The 15128-nt window shown below is 39.4% G+C and overlaps 1 protein-coding gene across 1 annotated transcript in view; it reads left to right on the plus strand.

Moving 5' to 3' along the window:
• Positions 1-15128, plus strand: part of LOC121319211 (collagen alpha-1(XIV) chain) — a 61481-nt gene that overhangs the window by 898 nt on the left and 45455 nt on the right. The window contains exons 2-5 of the mRNA XM_041256412.1: positions 3835-3933; positions 8635-8739; positions 10889-11032; positions 13499-13645. Coding sequence (XP_041112346.1) covers positions 3858-3933; positions 8635-8739; positions 10889-11032; positions 13499-13645 — 472 coding nt within the window. The 5' untranslated portion in view covers positions 3835-3857. The remainder of the gene's footprint in view (positions 1-3834; positions 3934-8634; positions 8740-10888; positions 11033-13498; positions 13646-15128) is intronic.

The following is a 15128-nucleotide window of genomic DNA, read 5'->3' on the forward strand; positions in this document are numbered from 1 at the left end:
CCAATCATTTTATTAAATTGCAGCCATCCAAAGCCCGTTCTTTCAATAGAAAGTGACATACCTTGCTCAAATAAAGGCTATATTTAGTACTGTAATACCAAAGAACAACGAGCAAATCATCAGACGGTTTCTTGAAATGTGGTTGAGGTTTGTAGAGTAGAATACAGTCTGTCAGGGAAGAGGTGTGTGGAGAGCTGTCGAGATGGTCAGCTCGGAGAAATTACAAGCAAAGGGCCTGTTGGTAAAATTAGTTCAGTCAATCAAATCTTCAGTGTAACATTTTAATGTTACTTCCCCTATAACGGAAAAATACACATAAAATATACAATATGTAAAATAATGCAGAATCACTTATATAATACAATCAAATAAAATAGAAAAAAGTATGTGAACCAATAGTTCAAAACTTTACAAAAAATGAACATAACATGACAGACCTACAATTTGTAGTTTTAGAAGAAATAAAATTATATAATGTACAAAGAAATGAATAAAAGAAAATACATGGATACATTTATTCAATACCAGGATGCCTGATGGTTTAAATAGAAAAGAATAGTAGATCGTTCTGTCATTAACTATGTAGTAAATGACATCACAAGCACATTAATAGATTTAAATACAAATAGGTGAGTGTTGTTACCGTGGCATCGAAAGCCTATAAGTACATCTACTGTTTGTTTGCAAACACGTTTTCCCTTGACAAAGGTAAACATAATGAAACGTTGAGAAGTTGGCTCTCTTGAGCAAAAAATGTATAGTACTGTACTAAAGATGGAGGGCTGCCTAAAGCATTTTACAGGACAACAGGTCAGAAGCGTATTATGCAAAGCGAGACCTGTCAGTGTTCAGTTGCACATCCGTTCAAATTTTGTTTTATAGCGTTTCTTTACTTGCTTTGCCTTTTCACATTAACTTCTGTTTTTAAAGCGGTACAGCGCAGTGTGCGGTCTGAAACTGTTAACTGTTGATATGGGTACCTTTCATCTCGAAGAGGGCTTCCATGAGGAATAGAATAGCTCGTTTTGTGTCATGTGGCCCCATTATAATATGTGCCAGTTGTGCACAGTATCACAAGCAGGATTGTGAGGGGCAGAACAGATGTGCTGGAGAGAAGCAGGGTTGTGAGGGGCAGAGCAGAGTGCTGGAGAGAAGCAGGATTGTGAGGGCAGAGCAGATGTGCTGGAGAGAAGATTACTGAAGACTGGATTTCCTCTTAAACCTCCACTATGCCATTCATTCTCTACTACTGGTCAATTTCATACAACTTTAAACAATTTAGTAATGAACATTTCAGATAAAACATTCCTCCCATTGTCATCCAGTCGCAGGAGTACAAGAGTCTGATAAACTAACACATCGTCCTGCTTCAATGCCACAAAAAGAATGGATGCTGCATTCAGCTACACTAATGCTCCCAATGATAGAAAGGCACACTCCTAATATTGCCTGATGCCTTGAATTTAAATTAACAAATAACATGAGGGATTAGAAGTTGCTTCTGTATTTTGGTGCCTATTACTGTAGGCTCTGTTTTAGAGAGAGGGAGAGAGAGGGAGAGGGAGAGAGAGAGAGAAAGAGAGAGAGAGAGAGAGAGAGAGAGAGCGCCTGACCGACCAACCCTCAATCCCGATCAGAGACGGTCAGACTGTACTAAAATGATCATTAGAAACCTCGGGAATGAACGATAAGGCCTGGATGCTCTGATAATAATAATCTTTATATAGCACAGACTAGGGTGAGTGAACTGCACATCTGCTGCAGAGTCACTTACAACAACATCTCACCCAAAAGACAGAGCACAAGGAGGTTAAGTGACTTGCTTAGGGTCACACAGTGAGTTTGGCTGAGCTGGGATTTGAACTGGAGACCGCCTGGTTACAAGTTTCTTTAACCACTAGAAAACGCAGCCTCCTAGAGATGTGAGTCTGTGTCTTGAGTGAAGGGCTGCAGTTTAAAGCACATAAAAAATACAAATTAAATGTTTAAATGTAGAATTAAAGTTAAACCAAAACCAAAGAAAATTCAGTGGAGGAGTAAAATGATTATGACCACCTGAACTCATTCACCTGCGGGCATTGCCAGATTTGAACCCAGGGCCTGTAGTGATAAAAAGCATGGCTGTGAATTAACCCACTGTGCCACCTGTCATCTCCTCCCCCCTGCATTTTGTAAGAGAACTAACGCAGATGATTGGAAAATAGACCCACACTAGCCTCAACATGGCATTCTTCCAAGAAGGTGCCTGTCGTCTGGAGAGAGTTCAGGCAAGCAGAAACACAGCTGCTCACAGTCCCTCCCTTCTTTAAATACATTCCATTCCCCAGAACAGCAGGAAAGAAGCAAAGTGGAGACACAGGAAAGGAACACTATTAATCGTCACTGATGGAAGGTTCTAGCAGGTACACTAATTCCATGAAGCTTGCTTGTAGGGCACTTCCATTCGCTGTGCAGCACATCTCACAAGTGCAGGTGTGAGAGAAGTAATTTCATTTCAAATACAGTCGTGTGTAAATGTATTAGAACACCTCAAGATTTGTCATTTACATCCTTTACATACCTACCTGCATGAAAGCCTCCGGGTGTGAGAATTTCAATGTTCAGTAACCAGTGATAGAGAAACAACAGGCTAATTTTATAAAAATGTAAGACCACTTTATGCTTTAATTAGGCATCTTCTAAAAAATCTCCGCATTTTACCATTTATGGCTGTCTTCATTTTCTCTTAGTATTTTACATTAACTGAATGGTCTATAAAGTTATCCATTAAATTAGACAATCACTAATGTGCCTATTTTGACAATTTTACAAGATTTTTAGTGACAGGTGTTTGAAAACTACAGAAGCAATGGAGTGTTCTAATAAATGTGCACACTATTGTGTAGCTTATATATAGTTATACATATTCAATATTTCAATAGTGTAACAGAGAACATCTTTTTTTGGAGAATAACGTCTGCTAAGTCTTCTTTTGGAAAACATTGATGAAGATACTAGCTAAAACAATTTGGTTTATTTGAGATGGCTTAATTGCTTGTATTTATATTGCTGTTAGGAATGTTAGATTCTGTTTAATTTCCTAAATCTTTAAACTTGAGTATTAAACACGCTCAGTTGTTTAAACTTTAACACAGAAATGTTTGTAACCAATCGGAAAAGCTACCATGAGGCGCGTCCTTTCCAGTGCTGTTATTTTTGTGATGCGCATTCCAATTACTGTGAACGCAATGACTTGTACAACATATGAAAGGACTTTTAATACAATTGAATAAATAACCTTGTACACATCCTACTGTATAAACCCTACAGTTGACCGCTATATTTAACATACACTTGCTAAACATTTCACTGTCCGGTTGAAATAAAACAAGGACGAGACCTCAAAACCATGTGAAAGTATCACGGCTTGCGGTGTGCTTCTGAGACCTTTAAAACAAGGTGATTTTATGGTTATTTTGTTAGCTGCCACTACAACCACTTTCAAAACGCCTACCTACATACATTACCAGATACTCCTTTACTGTGCGTGTGTGGAATTCTGTACTTTTCTGCCCAAATATTTGAGGGACTATAAAGCAGTGTGAGCAGGGCTCCTAATGTATATATTTAACACAAACAGTAATGACAAGATACAAAGTTTGTCGTTACCTGACACCTGTTTGCAGTTACAGTATATTATGATGGCTCACTGTGTACAAGAAGGCACACGATCCTTAAAAATACACGTGTTAGCATTATAAAAACCCCTCTTCTTCCTTTGATATTTGCTCTTTAATGAGAGGGCTTCCAGTTGCCTCTTCTGTTTTAATAAATGCAATGCTCTTTTCTGTGCAGGTCTTCAGTCTCTATTATTCAATATGGCTGCCAGCAGTTACATCCTGGTCACCTGCTTGACAGCTGTTGCTTACCTCACAAGTGAAGTCAAATGCCAAGGTAATTAATATGTAATAATACACTGATATTTCTCTGTCAACCACACTACAAAGTGATTTTGAAAAAAAGTATGTTTATCTTTTATAAGGGATCTTGGGGACTCTAATGGGGCACTGTAACCTGTGTGGGTCGTCACTGAACAATACTGAGGCAGACACAGAGCATTGGGTGTTGACACACTACACAGGCAGACAGATTTATTAATGCAAGTGCTGACACTAGGGTTCCAGCAGTGGTAGCACTAGTGTCACATTTAATAAAGAAAACTAAACCAAACTAAGCTAAAAATAAAAGTCTGCCACACAAATGACACGCGCTAATCCCACTAAAAGGAACATCCCGCTCCAGGAACCTACACTACACAAATTCTCTCTACACTGTTTGGGATCAAGCTTCCCTAAACTAACCTACTTGTGGAGTTGCGGCATCCTTCTGCCTCTTCACATGGCCTCGGCTGGGCAATGCCTTCACGAGCACCGTCTTGGAGTGGAAGGGTTTTGTGCAGTAGTTCTCCTGTGAGGCAGCCGCTCTCCTGGGTTGTGCTCGTGTGCAGGGGTAGATGCTCCCAGGGTTAGTGCTGGCTTTGTAGCTTAACACCCGGGTTGACAGGAGTCTGCAACACAACATGAAACACAACCCAGCAATCTTTCTCTCAGCGCCTGTCTGTGTGGTTGTGGCTTTGCAGTAACCTCGAGCTGTAGAACGACACACATGCAACCAAAGAACCAGCTGCATGGCTTCCCCGTCACGCTTTGTTTTTTAAATTCTTTGTTGTACAGCATTTAATTCATATGCTACAATGATGAAAACAAATAGACATTTCAGAAAGTATTTTATTAGGAATCAAATTTGACTCTGATACAGGCTGTGCTGTCAATGGACTATTTTATCCAAACTTATTTAAGGATGCAAGTTGGTTGTAATTTATTTATATATTTTTTCACTCTTTCAGCTGCTTCTGATATCCAGTCGGTTTTCAGTAAAACTGGAATGAAAGTTAGAAACCGAGCTGTATTTGTGCAGCCAAAGGAACGAGACATCCCATTATTACAAACTGTAAATAAGCTCAATACAGTGTGATTGCATCACTTATATCAATGTATTATACATTTAGACACAATGTAGAAAGAATAAAGCAAACAATATATTAAGGCACATTACATTTGTATTTATTATTTTCCTGGTACCCCCAGTTGTCGTCGCGGTCAGTTGTGAGTGGCAGATCACTTCTTAGTAGTTGATGGTTTTCAAAATTGCAATTATTAACCAACATGTTGGCTTCAAGTTGACTGAGATTAAATCGTTTCTGATGAGGAAACACTTTTTAAAATGCCATCTGGATTTATGTCAGCAAAAGATGAACTCAGGACCACCGTCAGCCCCCCAAAAACATTTGCAAAGTTTCGTATGCTGGTTTATTACAGCCCGTTACTGTAATACATCAGACTCTATGGGTAAGGTCCTTACGCTTGAACTCAGTCAACATGCTGATAGAATGCAGCAACAAAGTAATCTTACAAACTAAACTAATTCCAATCCATGCACAATAAATGAAGCTACCTTCAAAAAAGAGCCGACCTGCTCACAGAAGCATTTCATTTAAAGCAGCTTCCAGGTATTTGTTGCTTCTTTTCCAGTTTCACTAGGGCGTGGGGCTTCGACCAACCATGCATTTTCTTTCAACACTTTTGTATTTGACTGTTTTAGCCAGTTTAGCATCATTATTCTTTTTTTCCTTAGGTCTGCACAGAGTAATTTAACAGACGTGACAGTCACAAAAACCTTTTTTTTTTTTTTTTTTTTTTTTTTTTTAAACTAAAAAAAATTCCAGCTTCACCTTTTCACTTTTGAATTAATTATTTTTAACAGCATGTCTAGGGTGAGGTACATAGAACTAATCAGCTCAATTTGAAACACTGTTTGCCCAGAATGCCAGAACTGTACCCTATATAATACAGCTGGTTGGCTGAAGTAGGGTATCCCTCACTTTAGTCTTCTTGACAGTCTGGGGTGTTCTTGGAATGCTCTACAACTGGTTTCCAGGTAGGTCCAAAATCTAAGTTACATCAGCATTCTTCAAATGACACAAGACAATTGTAAACCCTAACCTTGGACTCATTGATCAACTTCTGGATCACAGATTAAAGGCCAGATAACTCCAGGGTCATTCACCTTTGCCTGGTCTGGTCATTTTGCCATCACGACCAGCACACTGTTAGTTATAGGTGTGCCTGTCTGGTTGCATTGCACGCATGGTTGAGATATTGCATACTTCCAGCTAAAAGTGGGGCGTACTGGTAGACCAGTCAGTTGATAAGTATGGTGTTCATACTTCTACTATACCTTGAATTTAATGTAGCACTCTACAGTCTTCTCAGAGTCACAGCACACTTGGACAGTCCTCTACAATTGGGTATTGGAACGTCTTTTCTTGTGTTGCCTGTACTGCACATGTTATTCACATTTCTATCACTTGTTGGTTTTAGTTAAAAAACAAGTCAGCTCAGCTTTCTTTAGTCTGAACTTGAGCACTGCAGGGTAAGTTCAGGACAGCTCAGGTTTGTACAGTTCAGAATGAAAGGCAACAAGACGTCTAATCTGTTTCAGAAAAGCAAGTGCTGGCATGGTCAAGAAGCATAGAAAAACACACGAGGAATGCAATGGCAGTGTATTGCACTGGAGTGCACACACATTGTTCAAAAACAGACGTTTCTGAATAAATCAGTGCTTTACTGTACTATTATTGGAATGCTTTTAAATATTTTTTTTCGATGCTGCAGGAGGCAGCCTGGAGACTCTGTAGAAGTTGGAAGCCCCCCTGTGGCCTCAGTGCAGCTCTCAACCATCTCTCTGGTGCACCGCAGTGTAACCATTAACCTGCCCCCCTGCAGCACTGCATCCCCAGTGGAAATGAGAAATCCACACACTGTAGAGCCATGCAAATAGCACTTCAGTGGTGGTGAAGCAAATCCGGCTTCTTTTACACAATGGAGTAATTACACAAAAACATGAAAAGCTGGCTACTTCTTATTACTAAATAGCATGTTCTAACAGGCCGACAAAGCTTACCCAGTTTCCTTTTATTTTTTGCCAGCACTGAGCTGTATGTTATTGACAACACGGATATCACTGTTTGAGGAAAAGACACAACGCGTATCAGAAAAATACGAACACTTCTTTCATTTTCCCAGATGTTCCAATGAGCGGGAGTTTTAAGCTGTGCCATTCGACCTGGCCTAACCTCTGCCCCTTTCGTATTTCCTGTGTAACTGACAAACAGTTATTAATATTTCAATGAACAAAGTGTGAGCGGAAGCCCCACAGCTGCTGTGACACTGTAAACGAGAGGGGCACTCAGGAAGCTCTGTCTCAAGAAGACGCTCTTCTGTTTCAGTAGGAGTGGAATGCAGTGGAAAAATGCAAATGAGATCCAGACAACTGGGGGATTGAGTTCCAACTGAAAAATACTGAGCATCGACACTCTCACTGCTTCTCAAACTGCCATTAAATGACCTTTCATCTGGTGCAATTCAACTTCCACAAATCTCATTGGCAAATGATGTCAACTCTTGGCTTGCTCCCGGTTCAGTGTTTTTATATTTAAAGGAAATGACTTTTAATTTACTAGCGAGATTAAAGATGAAATCCCTTAATGATTGATGAACATAAGGCACTGACTTCAAAGATCTTTTACAGCACTCGAGAATCTTGCCAGCAACTGTATTTCTGGATAGTAACTGTAGTATAATGGATATATTTGTTCGGTGCATTCCTAAACAAGGTTTTCACAGAGTAGACCTACTTACCCATTCACATCCTTTAAAAACTTTTAAGGAGCGGCTCTGTTCGTCCGGCAGCTTTATGGCATTTAACACAATAAAGTTATTCTATGTGAAACTATCAGGGCCTGTATCAAATAAGCAGATGCTCTTCAAAGTTAGAAACACTTCCAATATGTAGCACACACTTTTGTGAACATGGCTGATGACTTTGTTATGCAAATGAAACCCCTGATCTGGATTCTGTAATGGGAACCTTGTCAGTTGAATACAGCTTGTCATGAAAGGGGGCTGCTTGACTACTGCACTGCAGTTCGAGAAATGTCATTTTTCAAGAAACAAAAATAGCCTTTTCAGTACTCGTGTTTTCATGGCTCAAGGTTGAGTAGCAATATGAGCAATGAGGCGCAACGAGAAGATCATTGTGTCACAAGCACATGTTTCTGTCCCGACGCTCCTGCTGTAATGAAAAGTCAAGGATGGTACAAGACAGTGCTTGCTCCTGGTGGGAGGGGCTGTCTTTCCTGCCATATGTTGTTAATAACCCTTCATCCACATTAAGCAGCTGTTCCACTAGTGAAATTCAATTGACAGGATACAGGTAAAGCTGAACATTTTTCACATATTTTGTTATTTGTATGTGGTTGTTACAAATCCAAAGACACTTTGAAACAGCAATTTCATACTTAAGTGATAACGTAGGACACATGGAGTGACAAGGAGATTGGAGTAGAATCAAAGGCAAGAATGTTATATTTCCGAGGTGTTTTTATTCACACATCACAGGTAAATCAGCAAGAAGTACATTTCTTTATTTCTACGCTGATCAGGCAGAGAGAACTTTCTGTTGCGCATCACACTGTATTCGAAACATTTTTATGAAGACCATTGAGACTTTAGAAATGTATTTTTTCCGTTACAGGCAAGTTAAAGCTGACTGTTCTTTCTGAAGACAGACTTCAAATGAAATGGAAAGAAGCTGAAGGACCTATTCAGGGATACAAAGTGAAAGTGAAGCCCTTGTCAGGTACTGCCAGGAATGTGGTTATGCATTTCTCTCTCTCTGTGCCTCTGTGTATTTAAGCAGGGATTTCAACCTTGTCAGTCTTTATATATATATATATATATATATATATATATATATATATATATATATATATATATATATATATATATATCAGTTGCAGAGTGGACCCTGAATGTTTGTTTTTTTTTAAAAAAAAAATTTTTTCATAAGTATGAATAAACTGTTCATTTTGACAAGTCTTTACGTCCAATTCCTCAGAAAAGTCATCGTTCTAGGACCGACTTTTTTTAAAACGGGTTTAGATTTGATGTATCGTCCGAAGAACTTAACGGACTTCCGCCTTACTTCAAGGGAAACCGTAAGTGTCCGCACCTGGTCATTTTGAGTTACTACGCCTGCGGACATTTTCTTATCGCCACAAGATCTAATGACCCCGTACACTTCTTTACTCGTGGGAAAACTACATGATGCGGACGCTAAAAGTGAATGTGTTTGACCCTGTGGCATGGTGAATGAAGGTTTTGCAGAAATTATTTTCCCATTGTGTCAGTTCAGATTAATGAAGCCTGTCTTGGTCTTGCGGAATGAGAATCAATAGGCAGAGTGCCAGAATGTCTTTCTCAGCAAGCCTGAGCAGAGTTTATCAGGGGGAGAGAACCGACAAAACAAACAGAGACCAGCTTTCTCGTTGAGGCCCTCAAAATCGCTTTTTCAAATAAAATACAAATAAAGTATCTTTTTATAGCATCAAGTAAGTAAAGATGAAAACCAAACAATAACATTATCTTTAGAAAGACAAAGTAACAGACTTCTAGTCTGAACGTTTTTCACTGAATTTATTACATTTCAAGTTTCAAAACTCAGCAATATTGGGTGTCTAATAATTATGGATAATAACAATCTCTTCTATGTACAGCAGTGTGCAGATGTAATAGAACACCCCATTGCTTATTTTGTTCTGATTTGTTGCTAATTTGAAATCAAACCACTGTAACTGAAAATCTTGAAAAACTGTCCAGATAGGCAAATTCGTGATTGTCTAATTTATTTGATGGCTTTAATAGGCCCACAAGTGCAATGTATGTAATATAGTAAGAGAAAAGGAACACATAGCCACCAATGATAAAATGCATTAGACTTTTTAGAAGTTGTGTAAGATGCCTAATTAAAGCACAAAGTGGTCTAACATTTTCACAAAGGAGTGCCTATTGTTTCTAGATCACCTATTACTGACTGATAATTGAAATTCTCACGCCCAGAGGTGTTAGTGCAGGTACGTATATAAAGGATATAAAATGAAAAATCTTGAGGTGTTCTATTAATTTGGAAACTACTCTAGATAAAGATGTGAGCACCTTTTTATTTGTGATTATCCAAGGATCAGACACAATTAGAAAGACCTGGGATAACACTGACAGTGAGGTATAGAGCCACAGATTTGACATGACTAGGTTTGGGGGGGGGGTACGTGACCCCAAAAAACCACCAACCATATAAGTCTGTTCTCTAGAATGGCCATCGCCATTTCTCTTGGCTTTTCCCTGTGAAGCATGCGGTGCAGTGTAGGATACTGTAACACAAACACTCAGCTCAGCTCTTGCTCAAAATTTGTCATACGTGTTGCCTTGCCAAACATAACAGAAACTGAATCAAAACAGGGAGATATTACACACACTGCCTGGCCACTTTATTAGGATCTGACTGATTGAATTTGCTTTGCCCAGGTGTGGGGCACGTTCTCCAGGTCTATCCTGGGTCCCGTGATTGCTCTGGAAAGCCGAATGAATGCTGTAGTTTACTGAAGCATTGCTGCAGATCAAGCCCATCAAACCGTGCTGGACTTGCATGCTATAGTACATGACCACACTGAGCCAGAGCTCTGTACAGAAGACAGGCAGCATCTATGGCCATCTCAATCCAGTAGAGCATGTTTGGGATGAACTGGAATGACACATTCTTCATCACAATACTCTGCCTACCTCTCTGTATGAATAGGGTTGACCAACTAGATTAATATCCCTCGCAATGCCTTCACCTTGTGAAGTCTGTGCCATGTCGTGTCAAGGCTGTGATCAGGGCAGTGTGTATTACAGGTGGGCTTTTTTTATGTTCACATTTAAAAAAAAATGTTTTCTTTTTTTATTTCAAGCTGAAACTGAACACGAAATGATGCTGAAAACCAACACAGCCAAAGCCACTGTAGCTGGCCTGATTTCTACTCAAGAATATGCACTTCAGATCTTTGTGTTAAATGGAACACAGGAGCGTTTGTTAGCCAAACGAAAGTTTACTAGTAAGTATCCAAAATATTTGTACCATTTGTACTGTTGTATTGTGAGAGAGCACACCTCAACTCTTAACCCGAACACCCCCAGCCTGCCATACAGTCCTGGCCCTCTGACACTAACGTAATGTGCAGTGGTTTATAATGTGTCCTTATCTTCTATTATTGTCTGAAGACCACCAGTTGAGACCACCAAACTCATTTTAATTGTGAGAAGCTGAATTCATTCTTATTAAAGTTTACCACAGTGAATCTGCCCAATAATCTTGCTGTTTTCCCATGCTCCTCACATGATTATACTTACCATGGTTTACCATGTTTTTAACTCACAGCTTTACAATGCTTGCGCTGTGCTTTATTAGCTTCATAAGCTTCATACTGTAGGTGTTTCTTGTAAAATGTTTTCAAGGAGGCCCTTAGTTTACATTGTTGTTTTGCTTCCCTGAGCTAAAATACAGTTTACATGTTTGCTGTTATAGATTATTGCTTATTGATTATTGCTAAGGTTGTTACCACAAGGTGTTTTTCTTATGCAGCGTGTATGATGTGGGTTTTTGTTATGACTGAATGCTTGTTTGATTTATCTGGGACCCACTCGAAATGAGTTCTTGCACCTCAAGAGTATCCTGATTAGGTTTATTTTTGATAAATAAAATGGCTGTTTAGGGTTGTTGTGGCCAACAATCTTCAGGGAGGGAGAAAACTTGTTGGCCTGCTACTAAAATAACTGTAATATAAACAAACTGCAAAGACAACAGTGCACGGTTTCTAGTGAACCATAGAAGACTGTAGTAAACTATCACCCAGGAATCCTACAGATTGGGTCAGAAATGTGTGCAATCTGTTTACGAAGCAGTATACAGGAGGAATGCAAGCCCCTCACAGAACTGAGCCGCTATCTCCAGCTGTTAGGCTCCAGCCTGCTCCTCCTTAATTACAGTGTATTTCTCAAAGACAATCCACAAACCAACACTTTGCTTTTTAAGTGCCCTCCTTTATAAATCCCCTCGTCAGGTATGCCTTTTGTGAGCCCATGAAGTTATCTTGAATATGCTGTTCCACGATTCCTTTAGTATCATAGGCAAACCATCCCCCCCTCCGTCTGTGAGCAATTGAACATGATAGGTGAACGTAGTCTTTCCCCAGCTGAGTTAAAATCAAAAGAGTACTCCCACTTTATCAATGCATCAATATTATCAATATTTCTTTTGTGAAAGCAGTCGAGGATTTGTCTATAACTTAATGACTCCTTAGTAAGTTTCATCAGAAATGATTCAATTATGTAAACATGTTAGTGTGACAGACATACTGGTCTCTCTTGCTCCAATATTGAGTTACTGTTTTTCTCTGAATCTGCCTTTACCTGGCTTTGAGTCTGTCTGGAAAATCCTAACTGCTGGGACCAAGCAGCCTTTTCTCATTCCATCGAAGTCATGTGACAGTGTAGCACATGTCAGCCCCACCTACTCTAGTTTCCAAGAGACAGAGAGAGTAGGCTGTCAGTTGCAAAGCCACCCTGCCATGTGATTTGGGTGGAATGTGGAAGGCTATTTACTTCCAGACAAGCTGAAAGCAGCTCAGTATGAGAGCAGCAGAATCCGGGACACCTCAGAATGATTTCAAACACCAGAAAACTTGTTATAGATGAACTATCACAAGAGCCATATACTTACAGTACCTCTCACACACATATACTACTGCTGAGTGCTACATAGTGGATGTAGTGCAAGTTCAGACAGACAGACAGATTCTGATACTCTTTATAGCTTGCTAAAGAAAGTCTGTGTCGATTTTCATCACAATTTGACGAGGAGCTGACATTCTTACTTATGTGTGGACAGGCACCTCCTCTAAATACCCTACAGGGATAAGAACTAGGCAAGGGCAGACTTTATAGCCCTCTCTTCTTTCAGGTAGAATCCAGTCAGTAAATACTTCTTATAAATAGTGATTCTGAAGTACACTGCAAACAGAATGGTTCAGAATAACAGGACAATGTTAAATTACAAAACAAACCCCACCCTCTCTTATTTTAGGTAACTGTATACATGCTTTACTTACATACCCAGACAAAACATGACACTTAGTTTTTTACTTACCTGTTACATGCTGTTTGCAATCATTCAATTACTACAATATTGAAATCTTTGTTCAGTTCAGAGGCTGTTCTAGTTGCTGCATCACATAGGCTAGATTCATCAGCGTACCTTTATATTAGTAAACACCAGTACTCTAGTACTGTATCTCATAGGCTAGATTCATCAAAATGTCTTTATATTAGTAAACACCAGTACTCTAGTACTGTATCTCATAGATTAGATTCATCAGTGTCTTTATATTAGTAAACACCAGTACTCTAGTACTGTATCTCATAGGCTAGATTCATCAAAGTGTCTTTATATTAGTAAACACCAGTACTCTAGCACTGGATCACATAGGCTAGATTCATCAAAGTGTCTTTATGACTTCTTGCAGTTGACAACTTGAGGGAAGAATCAAAAAACAGAAGCGAAAAAAAAAATGAAAGAAGAAAAACAGACTTGCGAGATTCAACCGTGGAGAACAGAACGGAGGCAGTGGAGTCTGCAAGCCCAGTGCTGTACGAAGACGCCCACAAACCAGGTACTGGTCCTGCTGTCTTTCACGTACTGCAGCGCAACATATCACAGCCAGAGGCAGGCTTAATCACATTCATTCAGGGATTTCATTTCTTATGTTAAAGGGCAAGAACACTAATCAAACGCTCCTTGCATTTGCGTTAAAACGTTTGGAAACGACAAATGATTTATAGCATGACTTGGGATTCTTAGCATATTTTTAGAGGAGACAATTCTCTATTCAGGGATACCAAGATATCTATTGAGCAAGTAGTCTGAGTGAAGTTATCCGGCAACAAACCTCTCGTCCCCAGTGGTGCTGCTTATCTATAAAAGGGAGAGGACCATGCTACTTGTGAGATGTTTTGTTTATTAAAATATTCAGCATATTTCTAAAGAGGAGATGATTAGCTGTTCAGGGATACTAAAAAGTTTAGTTAGTAAAGGCTTGGAGAGAAAAAAAAAATGGGCAATACAATCCTCACCCTTGGTCTTGTTGTAAATCATTTGTTGTTTCCAAACCTTTAAACACTACTGTACTTCAATGCAACACTTCTGGTTAACAACGTAAGGTCGCCTAGGAAGAGATATGATTGGTACTCAAATGTGTGTCAATGTGTCTTGCTTCTGAGAGTTAAAGGAAATAAATGGAGAAACATTTGTTTCATCTTTTTTTTTTAATTTCTGAAAAATATATAAAATAAATGTTTGTCTAAAAAAATGTTATTTTCTGAATGGTTTTTACTAGGACTTACTTTTGTCAGGTGTGTTCCTGCAGTGGGAAGTGCAGCAAGAGACATTTTACTGTTTACAAATACTATGAAAAAATACCATATCAAATGCACGTTTAACATAATGTGTGCATCTTTCGTATAGGACAACGTGTGAGATCTACGAAGTGAAGGTAGTACAATTAGATCAAACCTACTGGAGATATTTTGTTAGCTCTGTGTACTTTAATGAGCAAAGAAGTTTCAAATGACATTTTAACAGGGACTTGCAATGGTATATCGTACATGTGCACACTGTAGTACTGTGAATGGCTCATGCTATTGCAGCTGCCCTAGTGTTATCATTGCCCCTCAGTACAGAACATTGTCATTGGCGTGCACTGCTACATTGCCATTCAGGATCAATCAATGCTTTTCTGAATGTTTTTTTGTTTCCTAGCAGGTAGAGACACTGAGCTAGAACTCCTGTAAATTATTTATTATTTTGACGCTTCCCCCCAACTTCAAGGAGCCATTATTCAAACTGTTGACTTGAGTTTGCTTCATGCACGTTGACTGAGGCTGGCAGTGCAGTGTGCAGAGCTCCATGCATGTTGATTGAGTCTGGCAGTGCAGTGCGCAGAGCTCCATGCATGTTGACTGAGGCTGGCAGTGCAGTGCGCACAGCTCCATGCACGTTGACTGAGACTGGCAGTGCAGTGCACAGAGCTCCATGCATGTTGACTGAGTCTGGCAGAAGTCACTGATTTATTATGGCTTATTGATCGTGACAAATAG

Source organism: Polyodon spathula, chromosome 8 (assembly GCF_017654505.1).
Source record: "Polyodon spathula isolate WHYD16114869_AA chromosome 8, ASM1765450v1, whole genome shotgun sequence".
In the NCBI taxonomy this organism is placed as follows: domain Eukaryota; kingdom Metazoa; phylum Chordata; class Actinopteri; order Acipenseriformes; family Polyodontidae; genus Polyodon; species Polyodon spathula.